This window comes from Pristiophorus japonicus, chromosome 4 (assembly GCF_044704955.1).
Source record: "Pristiophorus japonicus isolate sPriJap1 chromosome 4, sPriJap1.hap1, whole genome shotgun sequence".
Taxonomy (NCBI): Eukaryota; Metazoa; Chordata; class Chondrichthyes; family Pristiophoridae; genus Pristiophorus; species Pristiophorus japonicus.
The window spans coordinates 243,146,594-243,166,473 of NC_091980.1; the positions used below are offsets into that span (position 1 = coordinate 243,146,594).

Genomic DNA, 19,880 nt, shown 5'->3' on the forward strand with positions numbered 1-19,880 from the left:
TCAATTGACCCCAGCATGACTCCACCTCCTGCAGGGGGGCAGCATTTGCCTCGTCGGAGACTCTCCAAGCTTGTTTTTGTCCTCCCACTTAGACTTCCTCTCCTACTTCACTGGTCTTCACCAGCCTCCTCCTCCTCCACATCGTGCTGTCTCGCCTCCTCCGTGCCTTTCATGTAAATATTTTTTTTCCCCCAAAATTTCAGTGTAAACAAACTAAATTGTGCTCTCAATTCTTCTTAATCCTCCAAAATATCTTTCCCACCTCCCACAACAGCCAAACAACCAGACAACACACCCACACACGCTTTCACTTCCTCTCTGCTCTCTCTCTCCTCTTCTACGCATGTATTGATAACCCCTGACCTCCTGAAATGCGGGAAACGACTGTTGCCATGGCTTTGCTATGGACGCTGACATTTTAAGGCAGAAGAAAAAAAAATGACTGCTCACGCCCATTTCACATCGCTCCTGCTAACGCCCATTTTATTAAGTGGAAAGTTGGGGTTTTGAAAATGGGCGATAATCCGGCGATCTCAAAACCCATAATAAACGCCAATACTGGAAATAACGTCCATTTTTGGGCGATCTGCACAATAATGGAAAGTCTAGCCCAATGAAACAAAAGATGTTTCCAGAGGTTGTGTGAATGGTTATAGGAAAATAACAGCGGGAGAGCGAAGCATGGAAAATCTGGCAAAGTTGCCCTGGCCCAGAAATGTGGTGGAAGAAAAGCAGGTAGAAACCAAGAGTGCAGAGCACCCCGACACCTGTGTAACGATAGGGGATCCCAAGCACAAGCCCACACTTTCCCCATTCCCAGTTTCTCTGGTGCACCCCTTCTACATTACAAGTATCTGCTACAGGAGAGAAAATGGGAGCAACAGCTGAGGTCTAAAGTCAATGTTAAGGCCAGAAGGCTAAAAAGTGCCTAGTAAACTATAATGAACCCTTCCTATGTCATTTGATGTATATGGTGCGCTTTCAATATAATTTTCTACTTACATGAAGTGAAGTGAAGTGATGAGAAAGATGCAGTTCAATGTGATTTTATATTAATGAATCCCTTTATATTAATTATAGGTGGCAATTCAGCTGAATGATACGCATCCTGCCTTGGCAATTCCTGAGTTAATGAGGATTTTAGTGGACATCGAGAAGCTTGGTTGGGATCAGGTTAGACCATATAAACTTAACAGTTCCAAAATACAAGAGAACTGATCATGAAGGGGGATTTTAAGCATCTTAATATATTTAATTAGATTCTAGTAGGAACATTTCCACACAATAAGCCAATGGCTCATTTGGTAAAGACAGCAAAAATCAGGACTGGGAACTAAACATTGCAGCGTATAACATAATTAGAAAAGATAGAGAGGAAAAATGGTGAGGTATCGTAGCTGTACTTATTAGGGATAACATAATGGCAGTAGAAAAAAGTGATGCAGTTATCAACAAGACAAAAATAGAATCCATGTGGATAGAGATAAAAGATAATAAAGGATCAAACACATTAATAGGACTAGTCTACAGACCTCATCATCATCATCATAGGCAGTCCCTCGAAGCGAGGATGACTTGATTCCACGCCAAAAAGGGATGAGTTCACATGTGTTTCAATGAAGGACCTAATATTCCAGATCCCAAACTACATCGTGAAGGGTGGAAGATGCCTGTGCTTGGATTTTTTTAACGTGTGGTGCCCATTGCACACCAGCCACCACATGGGCTTGACAGAGCTAGGTCCAGTGGCAAGGATTACCCAAGAATAACTGGAGACCAGCTCTGTTGCACAGACCGAGTGCGCACACATATCGCAGTGTAGGCTGGCCTGTGCTGCCCCTAGGCCGTCGCCTCTTCTCGGCCCCAGATTCACGCCTCTCCTGGGCCCCGGTCACTTCCCTCTACGGACTCTTGCCGCTCCTTCGCTCCTCCTGCTGTGCCTGCCAGCACTACAATCAGCGACCTGGCTTCGTAGCCATCACCCTCCTGCAGCAGCATGCGCTACTCCCTGCAGTGGTATGCCGCGCACGCTGCTCCCTCCAATGTTCCCGGCTTGCTGATGGTCTTGAAGGCCAGGACCGCGGCAGTTTTTGGGCCGGGCCACCGCACGCTGCTCCCTCCAATGTTCCCGGCCTGCTGATGGTCTTGCAGGCCAGGAATGCGCCAATTTTTGGGCCGGGCCACCGCACGCTGCTCCCTCCAATGTTCCCGGCCTGCTGATGGTCTTGCAAGCCGGGACCACGCCGATTTCCACCTAATAGTTGAAGGGAGGTGGAGGAAGAAATATGCAAACAAATTAGGGAAATGAGTAAAAAACAGAATAATAATTATGGGGATTTCAAATACCTCAATATTAATTGGACAGAAGATGTAGGTAAAGGTGATAAGGGAATGGAGTTCCTACAATGTGTACAGGACTTCTTTCTAACCCAATATGGAAAAAGCCCAACAAGAGAGGATTTGCTATTGGATCGAGTAATGGGAAATGAACGAGAGCAAATAAGAAAAGTAAAAATAGGGGAACATCTAGGATCTAGAGACCATAATATAATACGCTTTAAGATAATAATTTTGAAGGACATAAGTATTATGAAGATCAGAGTAATAGATTGGAGGAAAGCAGATTTTGAGGGGCTGAGAATAGAACTTTGGAAAATAAAATGGATAACAACACAGGTATTGGCAAATAATGATGTAGAACAGCAATGGGAAACATTTAAAACAGTGTACATCGGCGTCCAGGAAAAATATATTCCGGTAAAAAACAAGAACAAGCTAAACACTAAAATTATGAAAGGTTTTGATAGAGTAGATACAGAAAGAATGTTTTCACTTATGGGGAAGAGCAAAACTAGAGACCATCAATATAAGGTAGTCACCAAGAAATCAAATAGGAAATTCAGAAGAAACATCTTTACCCAGAGAGTGGTAAGAATGTGGAACTTGCTACCACAGGGAGTGGTTGAAGCGAATAGTGTAGATGCATTTAAGAGGCGGTTAGATAAACATATAAGGGAGAATGGAATAAAGGGTTATGCTGATAGAGTAAGATGAGGAAAGACAGGAGGAGGCTCGAGTGGAGCATAAATGGTGGCATAGACTGGTTGGTCAAATAGCCTGTTTCTGTGCTGTATATTCTATATAATCCTGTGTGAAGCATACAACTGAGCTGTACAGAGCAGAAAACGTGTTTTGAGTTTGATTATCTCAACCAGTAGGGTTGTTATAATTTGGCTCAGTGCCTCAGGCTAAAAAGACCTGTCTGAAAAGAGTCTGGGTAGTCTCAACTCAATTTCTAGTGGATCTGGTTCCATAGCACAAATGTTTCTGTGATTTTATGTAATTGGCAGCCTCACTTGAGAATGTCAAGGTGATATTTGGTTGAAAACGGGCTAAAAAAAATCATATTTGTGCAGTAGGGGATTGAGGTTTTGGTGACAGCATATTGAATATTTGTTAAACATAAAATATGTGCACGACAGATTAGAAACTGAAATGAACATACCTTGATTAGTAATAACCTGTGACATTTTTCAGGCCTGGAGTATCACCACGAGTACATTTGCATATACTAATCACACAATTCTGCCTGAAGCTCTTGAACGCTGGCCTGTAGCCCTCTTTCAGAAACTGCTACCCAGACATCTGGAGATTATCTATGAGATTAACCGGTGGCATCTAGATGTAAGTGTGTGATCCAGCAACATATTTTAAGAATGTTCTTTCATTTTGTTTTTAAATCCGATGGGAAGGGAGTAAGGGGGCACTTTGAGCTACTAAATAATGCAGGAGTGTAGCCAGCATTTTGGATTGCACAACATAATTTGCTAAAACACTGATGCTGCAGAAACTGTCTTTCTATTTTAGCAATGATATAAATTAATTAAGGATATTTGTTTTGTTCTTTGGATATGGGGTTTGTCGGGAAAGCTGCATTTATTGCCCATCCCTAGTTGCTCTGAGAAGGTGGTGGTGAATCTTCTGCTTGAACTACTGCAATCCTTATGGTGTTAGTTTTCCATGATGGCATTAGGTAAGGATCCCAGGACTTCATCTCAACACCAATGAAGGAATAGCAATGTATGACCAAGTCAGGTTGTGTAACTTGGAGGTAATGACGTTGCAGTCCTTGTCCTTCTCGATGTTAGTGGTTACGGGGTTGGGAAGGACTATCAAAGTAAGCTTAGTGAGTTGCTGCAATGCATGCTGTAGATGCTACATACTGCAGCCACAGTGTGTGGTCATGCAGGGAGTGGATATTGAATCATAGAATAGTATAGCACAGAAAGGTACTTATCCAAATACCTTTTGAAAGCCACAATTTTTTTTAAATTCGTTCATGGGATGTGGGCAGCACTGGCAACCTTAACATTTATTGCCCATCCCTAATTGCCCTTGAGAATGTGGTGGTAAGCCGCCTTCTTGAGCCTCTGTAGTGAAGGTACTCCCACAGTGCTGTTAGGGAGGAGTTCCAGGATTTTGACCCAGTGACGATGAAGGAACAACGATATATTTCCTAGTCAGGATGGTGAATGAGGGGAACTTGGAGGTGGTGGTGTTCCCATGTCCTTGTCCTTCTAGGTGGTAGAGGTCGTGGGTTTGGGAGGTGCTGTCGAAGAAACCTTGGCAAGTTGCTGCAATGCATCTTGTAGATAGTACACAATGCAGCCACGGTATTTAAGGTGGTGGATGGGGTGCCAATCAAGAGGGCTGCTTTGACCTAAATGCAAAGTGGTCAAATTTTCAGATGACACAAAACTAGTGGAATCAGAGGTAGCAACTCAGAAATTGCAAGTTGAGTTAGACATAATGACCCTGAAATTCCGTTTTGCCCTTCCCGCGGGCATTTTAGAGAAAAAATACACACCTATCTTAAGCTGCTGCCCACATTCGACTTTCTGATGCTGAGGCCTCTCCTGACTGCCAGTCACAGCGCATGCACGTCGACGCGTGCGCAGGCCTACAGCTGGAGTCATATGGCTCTGGGCAGCCAATCAGGTAAAGTATCATAGTACTAGGGTGCTAAACTCCTATTACTATGATTGTGATAGAGCCCAAAACACCGCCCCAAACACCCAAAACACTAATAAAAAATAGAAAATAATTACACTACATTCATTTAAATTAAAGTTATTAATGTCTTAAAAAAAATAATTTCCCGTTTTTTTTTTTAAGTTTTTTAAAATAAACTTACCATTGTGGGGAGGGTTTTTAATGATAAAATATGTTTTAATAACTTTATTTTTATATGTCTTTGTGTTTTTTAAAACACTTGCGCCTGTAAAAGTAGGCTATGTGCCTGCTTTTTCAGGTGTAAGATTTTTGAGGACATTTGTAAGCGTAAATATCAGAAATTTCCACTTACAAATGTCCTCGCTCCCGAGATGTGGCCATCTGTCAAGCCAGAAACTTGACAGATAGGAAATGCCGGTTTCCAGCGCATGCACATTGCGCGCTGGAAACTGGCATTTCCGATGCCTTCCAGGGTCTGTATGAACTCCATACGGACCTGGGGAGGCCGGAATTGTTGGCCCATTATGTAAGTGGTCAGAAGCGACAGCAGATGCAGCAAATGTAAATTACTGCACATAGGAAGGAAAAATAGGCAACACACACATTCCATGAATGGTGTTGAAATAGTTAAGAATGAAGCCAAATGACCTCCATGCCCTGGCCCTGCTCCCCTAGCCCAGGCCTGGCTCCCATGGTGCCCAGGCTCCGCTCCTCGATCCTCCGGCGCCCAGGAACTGCTCTCCCGGTGCCCAACTCCCACCTCAGGTGCCCAGAACCCGCTTCCCCGCCCTCCGGTGTCCAGGCCCCGCTCCCCCCCGCCTTAATTGTCTTGTGATCGTCTGGGGTTTTTTAACTGATTGGTAAGATCAATTGAAAGGCTACAAACATTCTGACTTCAATATTATCTGTTCCTGTAGAGTTTTTCTGTATGTTCCAAATTACCTTCTTTTGTCTCTGTACAATTTTTGAAGTATGACAAAAATTAGAGCATAATTGCTGGATGCACTGTTTTTAGATATCGTATATCCCATGGCATTGCTAATATATCCCGTGTCTGCACTCCTCAAATTCTGGCCTCTTGAAGATCCTTCATTATAGCTGCTCAACCATCGGTGCCTTCAGCTGCCTGGGCCCTAAGCTCTGGAACTCCCTCCCTAAACCTCTACACCTCTCTACCTCTCTTTCCTCCTTTAAGATGTTCGTTAAAACCTACCTCTTTTAACAAGCTTTTGATCATCTGCCTTAATTTTTTCTGTGGCTCGGTGTCAAATGTATCTGTTTGTCTGTAACACTGTTGCGAAGCGCCTTGGGACATTTTACTATGTTAAAGGTGCTATATAAATAAACATTATTATCATGAATAAGCTGATTCCTTTACCTTTATACTTGGTAAGATACATTGAGGGTCCAAAGATATGATAGCACTGAGGAAACTTCCTGGAGTCTGGAAGAATTAGGGAGGTAAATCTCAGAATTGTGCAGCAGTAGGACTGGTTTGTGGGGTCTGAGAGGATCTGGCACTTCTAGACAGGAAGTCCTGGGATCTGGAAGGGATATTCCAGGGTCTAGGAACACATAAGAGTTGAAGATTTAGTAGTCTGAAAACTCTGACATTATCAAGGGAGAATCATATGGCTGGATTTACCTTTTAAATCGCCCCTGCCCGATCCTTAGCGGTGTTCCAGCAGTTGCATCTTTTTCAACCGCCGGAATGCGGTTGCACGCTCCCGCGGTTTTCGGGCGCTCCATGTTGGCAGCGGCGAAGCGGTGCGGGAGAGAAGTAGAGAGCGGGCGGTGTGTGGCAGAGGAGGCCTATCGACTCGGGAATCTTCGGCTCCCAAGTTGTGAGCACGCGCGCTGCTGTCAAGCTCCACCACCACCCCCTCCCCTACCACCCCCCAGCCCCGAGAGGCAATGACGAGAGGCCAGAGACTGCCGGCCTGAGATCGCTGTGGTGGGGAGGGAGAGTGAGATCGCTGTTGTGGGGGGGGAGGGGGAGAGAGAGATCGCTGCGGGGGGGTGGGGGGGAGGGGGAGATCACTGCTGTAGGGGGTGAGACCGACTGGGAGGTGAGATAGACTGGGGGGGAGGGGGGAAGAAACTGGGAGGGGCGGGGGGGTGGGGGCGAGTGAGACTAGTGAGTGAGAGAGACTAAAGGAGTAAATAAGGCTTTATTAGACCATTTATATTATTGCCTAACACTAGAAAATACTACAATCTATTTAAAAATACATCAAACTGTAGAGAACTATAAAGATCTGTGTAATAGCAAACAAACCTGTCAGATCTGTGTCCATACTGCCCACTTAAGATCCAGTAAGACCTGCTTTTTCAGGACGGTATTAAGGTCCGATGGTAAACGGATCTTAATGATGAAACTTCCATTTTGGGAGCTTTTTGGCCGGTAATTTATGGGCGGACAGTATCGAATACTGCCCGCCGGTAATGACTGTGGAATTTACCGCCGGACGGTAAATGTGTTTTTTTCGACGAAACTTGTATTTCTGGATGGTAAATGGGTGATTTGAGAGCCCTTAGAATCATAGAAATGTACAGCTCAGAAGGAGGCCATTCGGCCTATTGTGTCTCTGCCAGTCGATAAAGATCTATCCAGCCGAATCTCACTTTCTAGTTCTTGGTCCGTAGCCTTGTAGGTTACGGCACTTCATGTGCACATCCAAGTACTTTTTAAATACTATGAGGGTTTCTGCCTCTACCATCCTTTTAGGCAGTGAGTTTCAGATCCCCACCATCCTCTGGGTGAAAATATTTCTCCTCAAATCCCCTCTAAATCTCCTACCACTTACTTTAAATCTATGCCCCCTGGTTATTGACCCCTCTTCTAAGAGGAACTCTGCAGAGAATGATTACCCTTCTCCCCCACCCCGGTCTTATGTACCCACCTGGTTCCCTCCTGACCTACTCCCACCATTATCCATTCATGCCATCAATGGTGTCACCTGGTGAAGGGATAATGGTAAAAGTGGGAGGTCAGAGGAGAGATGGGACAAGTGGGGTGATGAGACAACTGGCATGCATCTGGTTAATTGAATGGTAAAATCATTGAATGAGAAAATCATTGAATTAGAAAATCAGGATTGGATGCGTAGAAGAGCCCAGTGCAGTGGAGGTCTGGGGTGTGGCAGTGTTTTTTTGAGGACAGGCATGGAGGACTATTAAGGCGATGAGTCTTCATCCTACCCCTACCACACCCCCCTGCTCATCACTCCTCACCTCACGTGTGTTCATGTACCCAGTCCCCACGCCTCGCCACAGGATATCTACTAATAACATACTAAAAGTCTTCCTGTATCACATTTACTTTCTGTCATCCTATTTTTTTTATACTGATTGAATGCAGATAGATTTTCCAGCCCAGCCCAGGGGAATGCTCATTTCCCCAGATGCAAAGGTCAAAAAACAGAGGTGGAGCCTCAGATAACCCCTGACTTCCTTTCTGCCCTTCCAAAGTCTCGCCTTAAACCCCGACCCTTCCTGCCTCCTCCATCATCATCATAGGCAGACTTGCTTCCACTCTAAAAGTGAATTCTTAGATGACTGAACAGTCCAATACAGGAATTGCAGCCTGTCATAGGTGGGACAGACAGTCGTTGAAGGAAAGGGTGGGTGGGACTGGTTTGCGCACGCTCCTTCCGCTGCCTGTGCTTGTTTTCTGCATGCTTTTGGCGACGAGACTCGAGGTGCTTAGCGCCCTCCCAGATGCACTTCCTCCACCTAGGGTGGTCTTTGGCCAGGGACTCGCAGGTGTCGGTGGGGATGTTGCATTTTATCAAGGAGGCTTTGAGGGTGTCCTTGAAACGTTTTCTCTGCCCACCTTGGGCTCACTTGCCGTGTAAGAGTTCCGAGTAGAGCGCTTGCTTTGGGAGTCTTGTGTCAGGTATGCGAACAATGTGGCCCGCCCAACGGAGCTGGTCGAGTGTGGTCTGCTTCGTTGCTGGGGATGTTGGCCTGATCGAGGATGCTAGCGTTGGTGCGTCTGTCCTCCCAGGGGATTTTCAGGATCTTGCAGAGACATCATTGGTGGTATTTCCCCAGCGATTTGAGGTGTCTACTGTATATGGTCCACAGGAGAGCAGGTATCACTACAGCCTTGTCGACCATGAGCTTGGTGGCAGATTTGAGTGCCTGATCGAGCACTCTTTTCCTCAGGCGGCCAAAGGCTACGCCGGTGCACTAGAGGTGGGGTTGAACCTTGTCGTCGATGTCTGCCCTTGCTGATAATAGGCTCCCAAGCTATGAAAAGTGGTCCATGTTTTCCAGGGCCGCGCCGTGGATCTTGATGACTGGGGGACAATGCTGTGTGGTGTCGGTGGGTCAGCTTCACCTCTGACTTTCTGAGCGGTTTCGAGTCACTCCCACTCCCTGGTTCTTGACCTTGGATTTATTAATCAGGGTGTGATAAGGTACAGCAGACGACTGGGTTTTATCCAAGAAAGCAAATAACACAAATACACTCCAATAAAACTGTAAAATCTTACAAAAAGGTTCGAAACAATGGGGGATACTTTATTACAGGTAATAAACACAACGGGAATACCTCCCACCTCCTTACTCTCTAACTAGGTCAAGCTCTAGGGCTGCAGGGATTTATGCTCACCAGATTCTTCCTTTGACAGCTAGGGCTGTTTAGCGGTCTTGGGTTTCCTTAGTTATAGCCGGTTTGCCTTGCCGTACCCTGGACGTGGTAGAAGACCTCTGCTGCGTATTGAATCCAGTTGGGGTGAGTCCGCTGATGCGGTTAAACGCGTTTTGGATTTATCTCTGGTAAGTACCCAATTTTCTTTGTTATCAATAGGGTTTTAAGTTCTTTAGGTAATTTTTACACGCTGGATAATCTAGGTACAAATTGTCGAGTGGAAAACCCTGGTTTTCTTGGTGGTTGATTTTCCTGGTTGATTTTGTCGGTCGCGGTGGTCCGGTCGATGGCTGTTACCAAGTCAGTTGGTATTGATGTTCCACTGATTGACTTTTTTGAAGTTCTTTTCTCCGATGTCGCGATGTTTCTTCCTGTGTTTTCGCGCCGTGTGCTCTCGATCTTGATCTTGTTGTTCCGAAGTGATGGTCAGAATAATACTTTTGGTATGTTAGGCCCTCAGTTATACTCTGAGAGGCTGCTTAATCTTCGCACCAAATCTAATGTTTCTTTTGTTTAAGTTCTGCTGCCTGTTGTGTCCCTGCACCTTGCTACTGAATCACACGAGGCATGTACTGCAGACACGGTCATTGCGTGACCTTTCTTTATTCCCATGACCAAGAAGTGATGACCCTGTGTGGGACCTCCCTTTAAATACCTGAGTGCCCAGGTGAGGAGTGTCTCCCACAAGTTCACCCCCTGTGGTCAAGGTGTGCATTTCCAGGACATATATACAGTGTACAGTGTGGTTGCATGAAGATTACAGCTGTATGAAGGTTGCATACATGACACTGCCCATTGATTTTAAGTGGTCTTCTTTGTTTAAGTTTTGGCGGGCTGGCTAACTGAAACTTGATTAAATGTTTTAATCTGGCGTTGATAGACTTTGGGATCGCGCGACTCCTTATTTATGAGCTGATAAGCTCTTATCCATTGTAGGATCACTGTTTTGGCTTCGGGAAGTCTGGGCTGAGCCAGATATTTCCATGCATGTCGAAAAGGTGTTGGAATATGTATGTTCTATTTGGGTCCTGTGGGTGGATAATGTTTCTTCCGTGGTCGAGTGTTTAAATGCTAATGTTTTCTGGGAGCCTGACTATGGTTAAGCTCCCCCAGACAAACTGATTAGCTACAATACCCAAATTCTAAAGGTAAAGGTTGATCCCACCCCTCTGTTTCTACAGCTTTTCCCCACAGGCCCAAACATGCCTTTTAAAATCCCAAACTTGGTTAAGACTCGTAGATTTCGTCCATATGCATTTTAGGATCCCAAACTTTCTGTTTAACAAGCCCAAATTGAATTTCCTTTTCAGTGAGACCAAACACTGGGGGGTTTCCACGAATTTTGGAATCTTACAGTCCCCCATTTGACACAGTTCGCCAGAGAGTGTCATCCTAAATGAACAACATTCTTGGAACCCGAGAGTTAAAACCTTCCCCTGACATATACCTAGCTAAACCCAAACGTACATTCCGCTTTGAAATGTATTGCTATTCAGTCATTCCAATTACATTACAGCATAGAGGGGGTCCAACGCCCCTCCATTACTCCAGTTTCACAAAAAATACACAGTAAAACACACACAGTACAAATTTTTTACAACACTTGACCTCTGCGCTTTTACAGCAGGTGGAATCTAAACTAGACGTCAGCATGTAACTGCGATTTAACTGCAGTGTTCTGTCATATTTTGTGTTTCCCTCCCTGATACAATCCTTAAGTTCAGCTAGAGCTCGTCCAGCACCCTCTGGTGCCGAGATCGACTACTTCTGCCCCTCACCCTGCAGGTAGTACACCATAAATAAAAAATAATCACGAGCTGGCAGATAACTAAAGCGTGGGAAGTTATTCTGATCCAGGGATCGACCTCTATATTTCTGACAATATCCCACCAGGGTGGAACAGTGCTATTCAAAATTTCGCCCCCTATCTCAACTGTTTTTTCTTCAAGAGTATAGAAATATTTCTGTGATACTTGTACAGTTTTTAGTAATGCAGTAAGATGTTTGGGTGGAGGAGGGATTTCATATCTAAAATGTACAACGTAATCTTGTAAATTTGTGAAATTGTTATTTACAGTGAGGTAAATAGTGGAGGGTTCAAGAATGGGAACAATCCGTTCTTGGGCCACTTGAACTTCTGCCTCGGGTTTAAAACAAAAACTGATTTCACTCACCGGACACCAAATATGTTGTCCATGTTGGTAATGGGGCGCACTTGTGGTGACACAATATGTATCCACCTACCTGTGGAGGAACATAGTCCTGTGCCATTACCTCCATGGTACAGTTGATAGGCTTTGCGCCAGCAGCTTTAAACCCGCATTGTGGTCTGGAGTAGGCATTCCAGTGCTGGGGACACAGTATTACGTGTGCGCCTCGGCTCCGCCACCCAGAGAGGTCAGTACCTGTCATAGCGTGCTCCCACTTTATGACATATGGTGGGACCGCTGTGAAACAAACATGTGCAACTCCTTGAATGATACCAATATTCTCCACCCTGTACATTGGCGCGGTTCGGGCTGTCCCACCTATAACTGGCATCCTTACAACTATCCCCACGATGGTATGGTTGGACCGCCCACAATCTACTGGGACAGGGTCGGCTTCAGAAGCTAGATGGAGCTGACACATACTCAACGAATTGCTATACGGGTGGAGGGCTGCGAGGTGCTTGTTGCTGATCCAAGAAGGGACTTGGCCTTGCTTTAGATCCTCTAGGTTGCTGCAGCCCTCGCCCAGCAGCCATGCCCCATACATCACACACACCTCATTCCTCGCAGCCTGATCCGAGGCATTTCTATCCTCCCGTATAAGTGCATTTACTGTTTTTGAGTGTCTTTCCAGCTCAGCAATAATCTCCTTTAAATGGACCGTCATAGCCTGTTCCTCGTGTAGCTCAGCCTGCCACTGTGTTCTCTTCCCTTAGGATCTTCTGTAGTTGGTTATTTGCATTTGCAGTTCCATATCATCTATTCTATTTATCACAGAGGATCCTGTATTATATGCAGTGAAAATATAATTCCAGGTTCCCCTCCTTTGTCTTCCTGTCCCCATAGTGTTCCCAGCATATAGTGTGTATAAATCTGCTTTGTCTACATTGCCAAAATCTAATTCGTAAAATTTCCTGAACATTTCTCTGAGTAGGGCCTGGTATAACTGCTCTGTCTCCTTCGGACACCATGCAGGTAAGTGTACTTCTGAAAGGTTTAAGATGACTGAAGCTACTGCATAGTGTACCCCCTGATATAATACCTTTTTGGTCAGTACTAACATTAACTCATTCCCTGGTCCCTTGGTGATGGTAGGACACCTCTCTATCACTGTCCATACTGTCGAGGTCGTGGGCAGGGGCATCCTGGTGCGTGCTACGAGTTCTGTGGCGTTGACTGGGATCGGGGGATGTGGGATCACACATGATTCCAAGCCCTGATCCCAGCTCATCCCCTCCCCGTCATTCTGCCACTGCCTGGCAAACACAATAGATATGCCTGCGGGACAGACCCTCTCTGACCCTCACATAGATCCTCTGTTCAGATACCCACCATTTGTCCCAACATACACTCACTCTTCCCTGTGTCCCCGTGATGGTCCGGTAAGTATCGTTACTGAATAATTCCCAGTCAGCTACCTGGTCCCCCGGGTCCCTGCTCAGCTTCCTGAGCCACCACCACCTATCCAGGGGAATCTGCCCTTTACATATAAGACATACACGTTTCCCCTCACTGACACTGACCCGTGCTGCAACGACCTGTACCCTGGGGCATGGGATGGAGGCCTCCCCGTAGGTGAACCCGGCCTGGCTGGAGTATCGGGTAGAATTGGACCCCAGCCATCCTGGCCAACTCTCCTCATGGAAGTAAGCGGCGACCTCCTCCACGCCTGGTGTACCACCTCCAGCAGTAACGGTGGGTGCTCTTCCTCCTGAGCACCCAAAGATACAAGATTTCTCAATGTCACCTTTGTGACCCATACTTGCCCCCATTAGGGCGAGCAGGAGCAAGGCCCCTCTCATCATTCGGTTCCTTCCCTGTAGGGACACAAAATAGATAGCCTTGCCCTTGAGAAAACTGTTCTCTGGCTTGGCAAAGGTGATTCAGTTCTACAATCCAAATTAAACTCTAAAATTTAAAAAATTTCAGCTAAAATACTAAAACTTACAACTAGAAAAACAATCCTGGAAAAGCTATATACACCGCCACCCGTCCCCGGGTGGCCAAGCTAGGTCCTGCTTGCCCCATGCTTTTTCCAATCCTTTGGCCGCTTGTACATTTGAGTGTACGGTGGCTTGTGCCTTAGAACTCGGAGAGTTCTTCCCACGGTAGCTGGGGCCTTTCCCGAGTCCCAGATAATGGGCGGGATAGCTCCTCCTGTACTACAGTTCACCATCCCTTGCTGTAGGGCCGGTGAGTCCACTACTTCTTCTGTGGATTCCGCACAGCCGGAGGCTGCCGGCCGGGGACCCTCATTTGGTGGCTGCTCCACCACTACCTCCCCTGTGAGTCCCTCATGGTTGGAGGCTGCAGGCTGTGGACCCGTCCTTTAAATGGTCCCCCACCTCAATCAATCTTTTTCGTCTTGTAGCCCTCTCGGGGCTGAGCAGTGTGAATGGGGTGCTGGTGACCACGGCGTTCTTGGCCATGGTGTTCTCCTTAGGGCTACGGCTACTAGGGATCTATCCGAGTCCCAGATGATGGGTGGGATAGCTCCTCCTGTAGCGCAGCTCACTGCCCCCAATGTTATGGTCTGCGGGTCGGCAGCTTCCCTTGTGGGATTCCCATTATCGGAGGCTGCTGGCTGGAGACCCTTATCCTCAGGACGGTTTACTGCCCCGGCTGTCCTTTGCGTTTGCAGGCCTTTCCCGAGTTGAACCGTTTGCACTGGTTTAAGAACATAAGAACATAAGTACATAAAAATTAGGAACAGGAGTAGGCCATCTAGCCCCTCGAGCCTGCTCCGCCATTCAACAAGATCATGGCTGATCTGGCCGTGGACTCAGCTCCACTTACCCGCCCGCTCCCCGTAACCCTTAATTCCCTTATTGGTTAAAAATCTATCTATCTGTGACTTGAATACATTCAATGAGCTAGCCTCAACTGCTTCCTGCTTCCTTGGGTTTATATGAAACCATTTTGTGCGGCGGGTATCTTTACGGCATACACCATGGGGCTTGCTTTATCGACAATACAGTACAGCCCCATGTACAATGCTTCAAAGGCCCCTAACCGAGCATAGTTCCTCACTATGACCTGATCCCCTATCTCCCACTCGTGGTGTTTGCGGGGCTCTAGCAGCAGTCGCTTGCTCCGATGCTGCTTCCCCATGTTGCTAGCAGCCTGCCAGTGAATCTGCTTGAGGTGTTCAAACAGATTCCTGACAAAGCTGTCCTGGGTCACCTCTCTGATCTGGCCTTCCGTGAGCACCGGAGCTAGCACATGGGTGGGGGTACGCATGACCCTGCCAGTCATAAGCTCGTATGGGGAGTACCCCATGCTTTTAGACTGGCTGGCCCGGACCCCCATTAGGAGCAACGGCAAGACCTCCACCCATTTCTTGTGTGAGTCTCCCGTCTCCTTTCGCAACCTTTCCTTAATGGTTCTATTTAGTTGCTCCACCATACCCGATGCCTGCAGGTTGTGGGCGACATGCCATTTCCCCTCCACACCGAGCACCTTAAGGGTTGCCTGCATGATCTGCCCGGTAAAATGACCCCCCGAGTCAGACTCCACGTACAGTGGTGATCCCCATCGTGAGAATACTTCCCTTACCAGGATCCGAGCAGTACCCAATGCGGTGGCTGTGCGGCATGGGAAGGCCTCCACCCACTTGGAGAAAACATCCACCAATACCAGGCAGTATTTGTAGCCTCCTTGGGCGGTGGGTAGAGGCCTGATGTAGTCGACCTGAATCGACTGCCATGGTCCCTGTACCCTCCTGATGTTTCCCATGGAAACCTTCCGCTTCTGGGGGTCAGGGTTGTTACCAGCACACACCAGGCATTCGGCGCAGAACTCGCTGACATCCTCCCTGAGCCCCGGCCAGCACCCTGCCTATTCCACCCGTTGCCAGGTGGTCTCAAGTCCGGGGTGTCCCGCTCCTGGACCCTCAGGGGCCAGTTGGAGGAATTCCCTTTGGTGTTGCTGCGGTACTACCCACTGCTCCCCTCGGAACAGCATGCCTTTTTTTATGGCTATATTTTCTGCGCCGTATGGACCCTCTACTCTCTCTCCTTTAGCCAGTGTGCTCAGAATAGTTTTCAGGATGGGGTCCTGGGTCTGAGCTGTCGTGTATGTAACCACAATGTAACACCACTGTATTACTGTATACACTCAACCTAGATGCACACTTTGACCACAAGGGGTGAACTTGTGGGAGACACTCCTTACCTGATCACACAGGTATAAAAAGGGAGGTCCCACACAGAGTCATCATCTTTGGAGTCCTGTGAATAAAGAGTTAAGGTCCTGTGACCTTGTCCCCAGAATGTGCCTCGTGTGGTTTCATACTGTAGAGTAAGGACTTTACATTGGCGACGAGAAATGGGAATTCACGACCCACGAGAATGGCCACAGGTAGCACAGGGGAACGGCACTGTGTTGGGGAGGACTGGGACGATTTTGTCGAGAGGCTTCAGCATAGCTTCGTTACGAAAGAATGGCTGGGGGATGCAGCGGCTGACAAGCGAAGGGCTCATCTTTTGACCAGCTGCGGACCAAAGACTTACGCGCTCATGAAGGACTTACTAGCACCCGAAAAGCCGGCGGACAAAACCTTTGAAGAACTTAGCAAGTTGATCGGCGAGCACCTCAAACCGGCGACTAGCGTACACATGGCCCAACACAGATTCTACACCCACCGACGTCATTAAGGACAGAGCAAAACGGACTTCGTAGCGGACCTCCAGCATTTGGCCAGCCTCTGTAAGTTCACAGACGCCTGCAGGGGGGAGATGCTAAGGGACTTCTTTATCGAGGGCATCGGTCATGTGGGAATTTTCCGCAAATTAATTGAGACCAAGGATGTGACCTTGGAAACAGCGGCGTTGATGGCTCAAACTTTCATGGCGGGGGAGGAAGAGACGAAAATAATATACGCGCGCAATTCTGCCTCTACGCGGTGATGGATCAGGGAGTCAACATCATTAATGCGACTCAGAGCCCCGCAGGCAGGCAGGGGCAGTCCGAAGCAACAGACCCCAGAGCAGGACTTCAACAGAGACAATGGCAGGCTGAACGGACATTCTCGCCATCACAGTGGACATTGCAGTCTGGGACGTGGCCATTGACACCCACCAATAGGGTACTTAAGAGCAGTCAAAGGGACAGTCAGCACGGAATGCCTGGCCATAGTCCCCTTGTTCCCAACAATAGAAACTTTAACATGCTGGAGGTGTGGGGGAAAATGCTCAGCTAGATCTTGCAGATTTCAACAGTTTGTCTGCAGGAACTGCAATCTCAGTGGCCACTTAGCTTGAATGTGCAGGAAGTCTGCAACCAGACTAATATATGAGGCAGATGGACCAAAAGAGGGTTCTTTGAGGCAGGATGACTTTTGGGGCAAATTGATGGACGCCGAGGTTCAATGGGTCCATGTGGCGAATACTCACAGTTCATACACCAGAACACCACCAATGATGATGAGGGTTTTGTTAAACGGTATCCCTGTACGCATGGAGCTGGACACTGGGGCCAGCCAGTCACTCATGGGCGTTCAGCAATTTGAGAAGCTATGGCCACCTATAGCCAGTAGACCCAAATTAGCACGTATTGAGACACAATTACGGACTTACACAAAATAAATCATTCCGGTGCTAGGCAGTGCAATGTTGTCTGTCACACACAATAGGTTAGTGAATCGGCTGCCGCTCTGGATTGTCCCGGGCAATGGTCCCGCACTGTTGAGGAGGAGCTGGTTAGCCGAGATGAACTGGAAATGGGGGGATGTTCACGCAATGTCATCTGTAGAGCGAAGTTCGTGCTCACAAGTCCTACAACAATTCGATTCACTATTCCAACCTGGCGTTGGGACTTTCAAAGGCACTAAAATAAGGATACACATCACCCCGGACGCCAGGCCAGTGCACCACAAAGCCAGAGCGGTGTCGTATGTGATGTGGGAAAAGATCGAGAGCGAATTAGACCGGCTGTTGAGAGAGGGCATCATCTCGCCTGTTGAATTCAGCGACTGGGCGAGCCCCATCGTTCCCGTCCTAAAAGCGGATGGCTCTGTCAGGATCTGTGGCGACTACAAGGCCACCATCAATCAGGTATCCCTACAAGATCAATACCGGCTCCCGAGAGCGGAGGACCTTTTCGCCACGCTGGCAGGCGGCAAGTTGTTCACCAAGTTGGACCTCACTTCAGCCTATATGACCCAGGAACTGGCCGACGAATCTAAACTTCTGACCACCATCACCACGCACAAGGGACTGTTCGTCTATAACAGGTGCCCATTTGGCATTCGATCAGTGGCCGCGATTTTTCAACGAAACATGGAAAGCCTGCTTAAATCCATTCCTGGAACGATCGTATTCCAGGACGACATCCTCATCACAGGTCGAGACACCGAGGAACACCTCCACAACCTGGAGGAGGTGTTACGCTGACTGGACCGGGTAGGCCTGCGACTCAAGGAGTCTAAATGTGTGTTTTTAGCTCCTGAGGTTGAGTTTCTGGGCAGGAGGGTTGCTGCAGATGGGATTCGGTCCACCGAATCCAAAACAGAGGCAATGGGACGAGCACCCAGGCCCTGCAACACATCGGAGTTGCGTTAATTCCTGGGATTGTTGAACTATTTTGGGAACTTTCTGCCGAACCTGAGCACGTTGTTGGAGCCGCTACACGTGCTCCTGCGTAAGGGTTGCGATTGGTTTTGGGGGGACTGTCAGGAGCGAGCTTTTGATCGGGCGAGTAACCTACTTTGTTCAAGCAAGTTGTTGACCCTGTACGACCCCTGTAAAAAATTGGTTCTGACATGAGATGCATCGTCCTATGGGGTTGGGTGCGTTTTGCAGCAGGGCAATGCTGAGGGTCAACTATAACCTGTGGCTTATGCCTCCAGGTCGCGCTCTCAAGCAGAACACGGATATGGGATGGTCGAGAAGGAAGCGCATGCATGTGTCTATGGTGTAAAAAAAATGCAACAGTACCTCTTTGGTAGGAAGTTTGAGTTAGAGACGGACCACAAGCCATTAACATCCCTGTTGTCAGACAGCAAGGCTGTCAATGCCAACGCATCAGCTCGCATACAGCGATGGGCTCTCACGCTGGCTGCTTATGACTACTCCGGCACCGGCTCGGCACTGAAAATTACGCTGACGTGCTCAGCAGGCTTCCACTGGCCACCACTGAGGGGGCAGCGGAGCAAAGCGCCGAGATGGTCATGGCTGTCGATGCCTTTGACAGTGCAGGCTCCCCCATCACAGCCCGTCAGATCAAAATCTGGACAAACAGAGATCCCCTCCTATCCCTGATTACGAAATGTGTTCTGACTGGGGATTGGGCGCCCGCACACGGAGCATGCCCTGAGGAGGTCAGACCGTTCCACAGACGGATGGATGAGCTCTCCATCCAAGCCGACTGCCTACTATCGGGCAGCCGGGTAGTTATGCCCCAGAAAGGCAGAGAGGCATTCATCAGGGAGCTCCACAGCGAGCACCCAGGCATTGTGCTGATGAAGGTCATTACCTAGTCACACGTTTGGTCGCCTGGAATTGATTCAGACCTGGAACACTGTGTTCGCAGGTGCACGACGTGTGCCCAGCTGGGAAAATGCCCCCAGGGAAGCCCCGCTCAGCTCGTGGATCTGGTCCACCAGGCCATGGTCATGCATTCATGTTGACTATGCGGGCCCGTTCATGGGTAAGATGTTCTTTATTGTGGTAGATGCGTACCCGAAATGGATCGAGTGCATCATTCTAAATTCATACACCTCATCCACCACCGTGGAAAGCCTACGTGCGATCATCCTGGTTAGTGATAATGGCCCATGTTCTACAAGCTACAAATTCCGAGAGTTTATTTCGGGCAATAGCATCAACCACGTCAGGACTGCGCCGTTCAAGCCGGCCTCCAATAGCCAGGCGGAACGTGCGGTCCAAATCATTAAGCAAGGTATGCTCAGGATTCAAGGACCCTCCCGACAATGCCGCCTATCGCGTCACCTGCTGGCCTATAGATCCCGACCGCACTCGCTCACGGGCGTCCCGTCCGCA

The 19,880-nt window shown here is 48.0% G+C and overlaps 1 protein-coding gene across 7 annotated transcripts in view; it reads left to right on the forward strand.

Annotated features, from left to right (window-relative positions):
• The window catches only part of pygl (phosphorylase, glycogen, liver), a 260,396-nt gene that overhangs the window by 110,191 nt on the left and 130,325 nt on the right, over positions 1–19,880 (forward strand). For all 7 annotated transcript variants that reach the window (XR_011593114.1, XM_070879224.1, XM_070879226.1 and 4 more), the window contains 2 exons: positions 1,081–1,173; positions 3,538–3,684. Coding sequence is in view for 6 of the 7 variants with exons in the window: in XM_070879224.1 (XP_070735325.1) it covers positions 1,081–1,173; positions 3,538–3,684 (240 nt within the window). In the remaining variant the exon portion in view is untranslated. The remainder of the gene's footprint in view (positions 1–1,080; positions 1,174–3,537; positions 3,685–19,880) is intronic.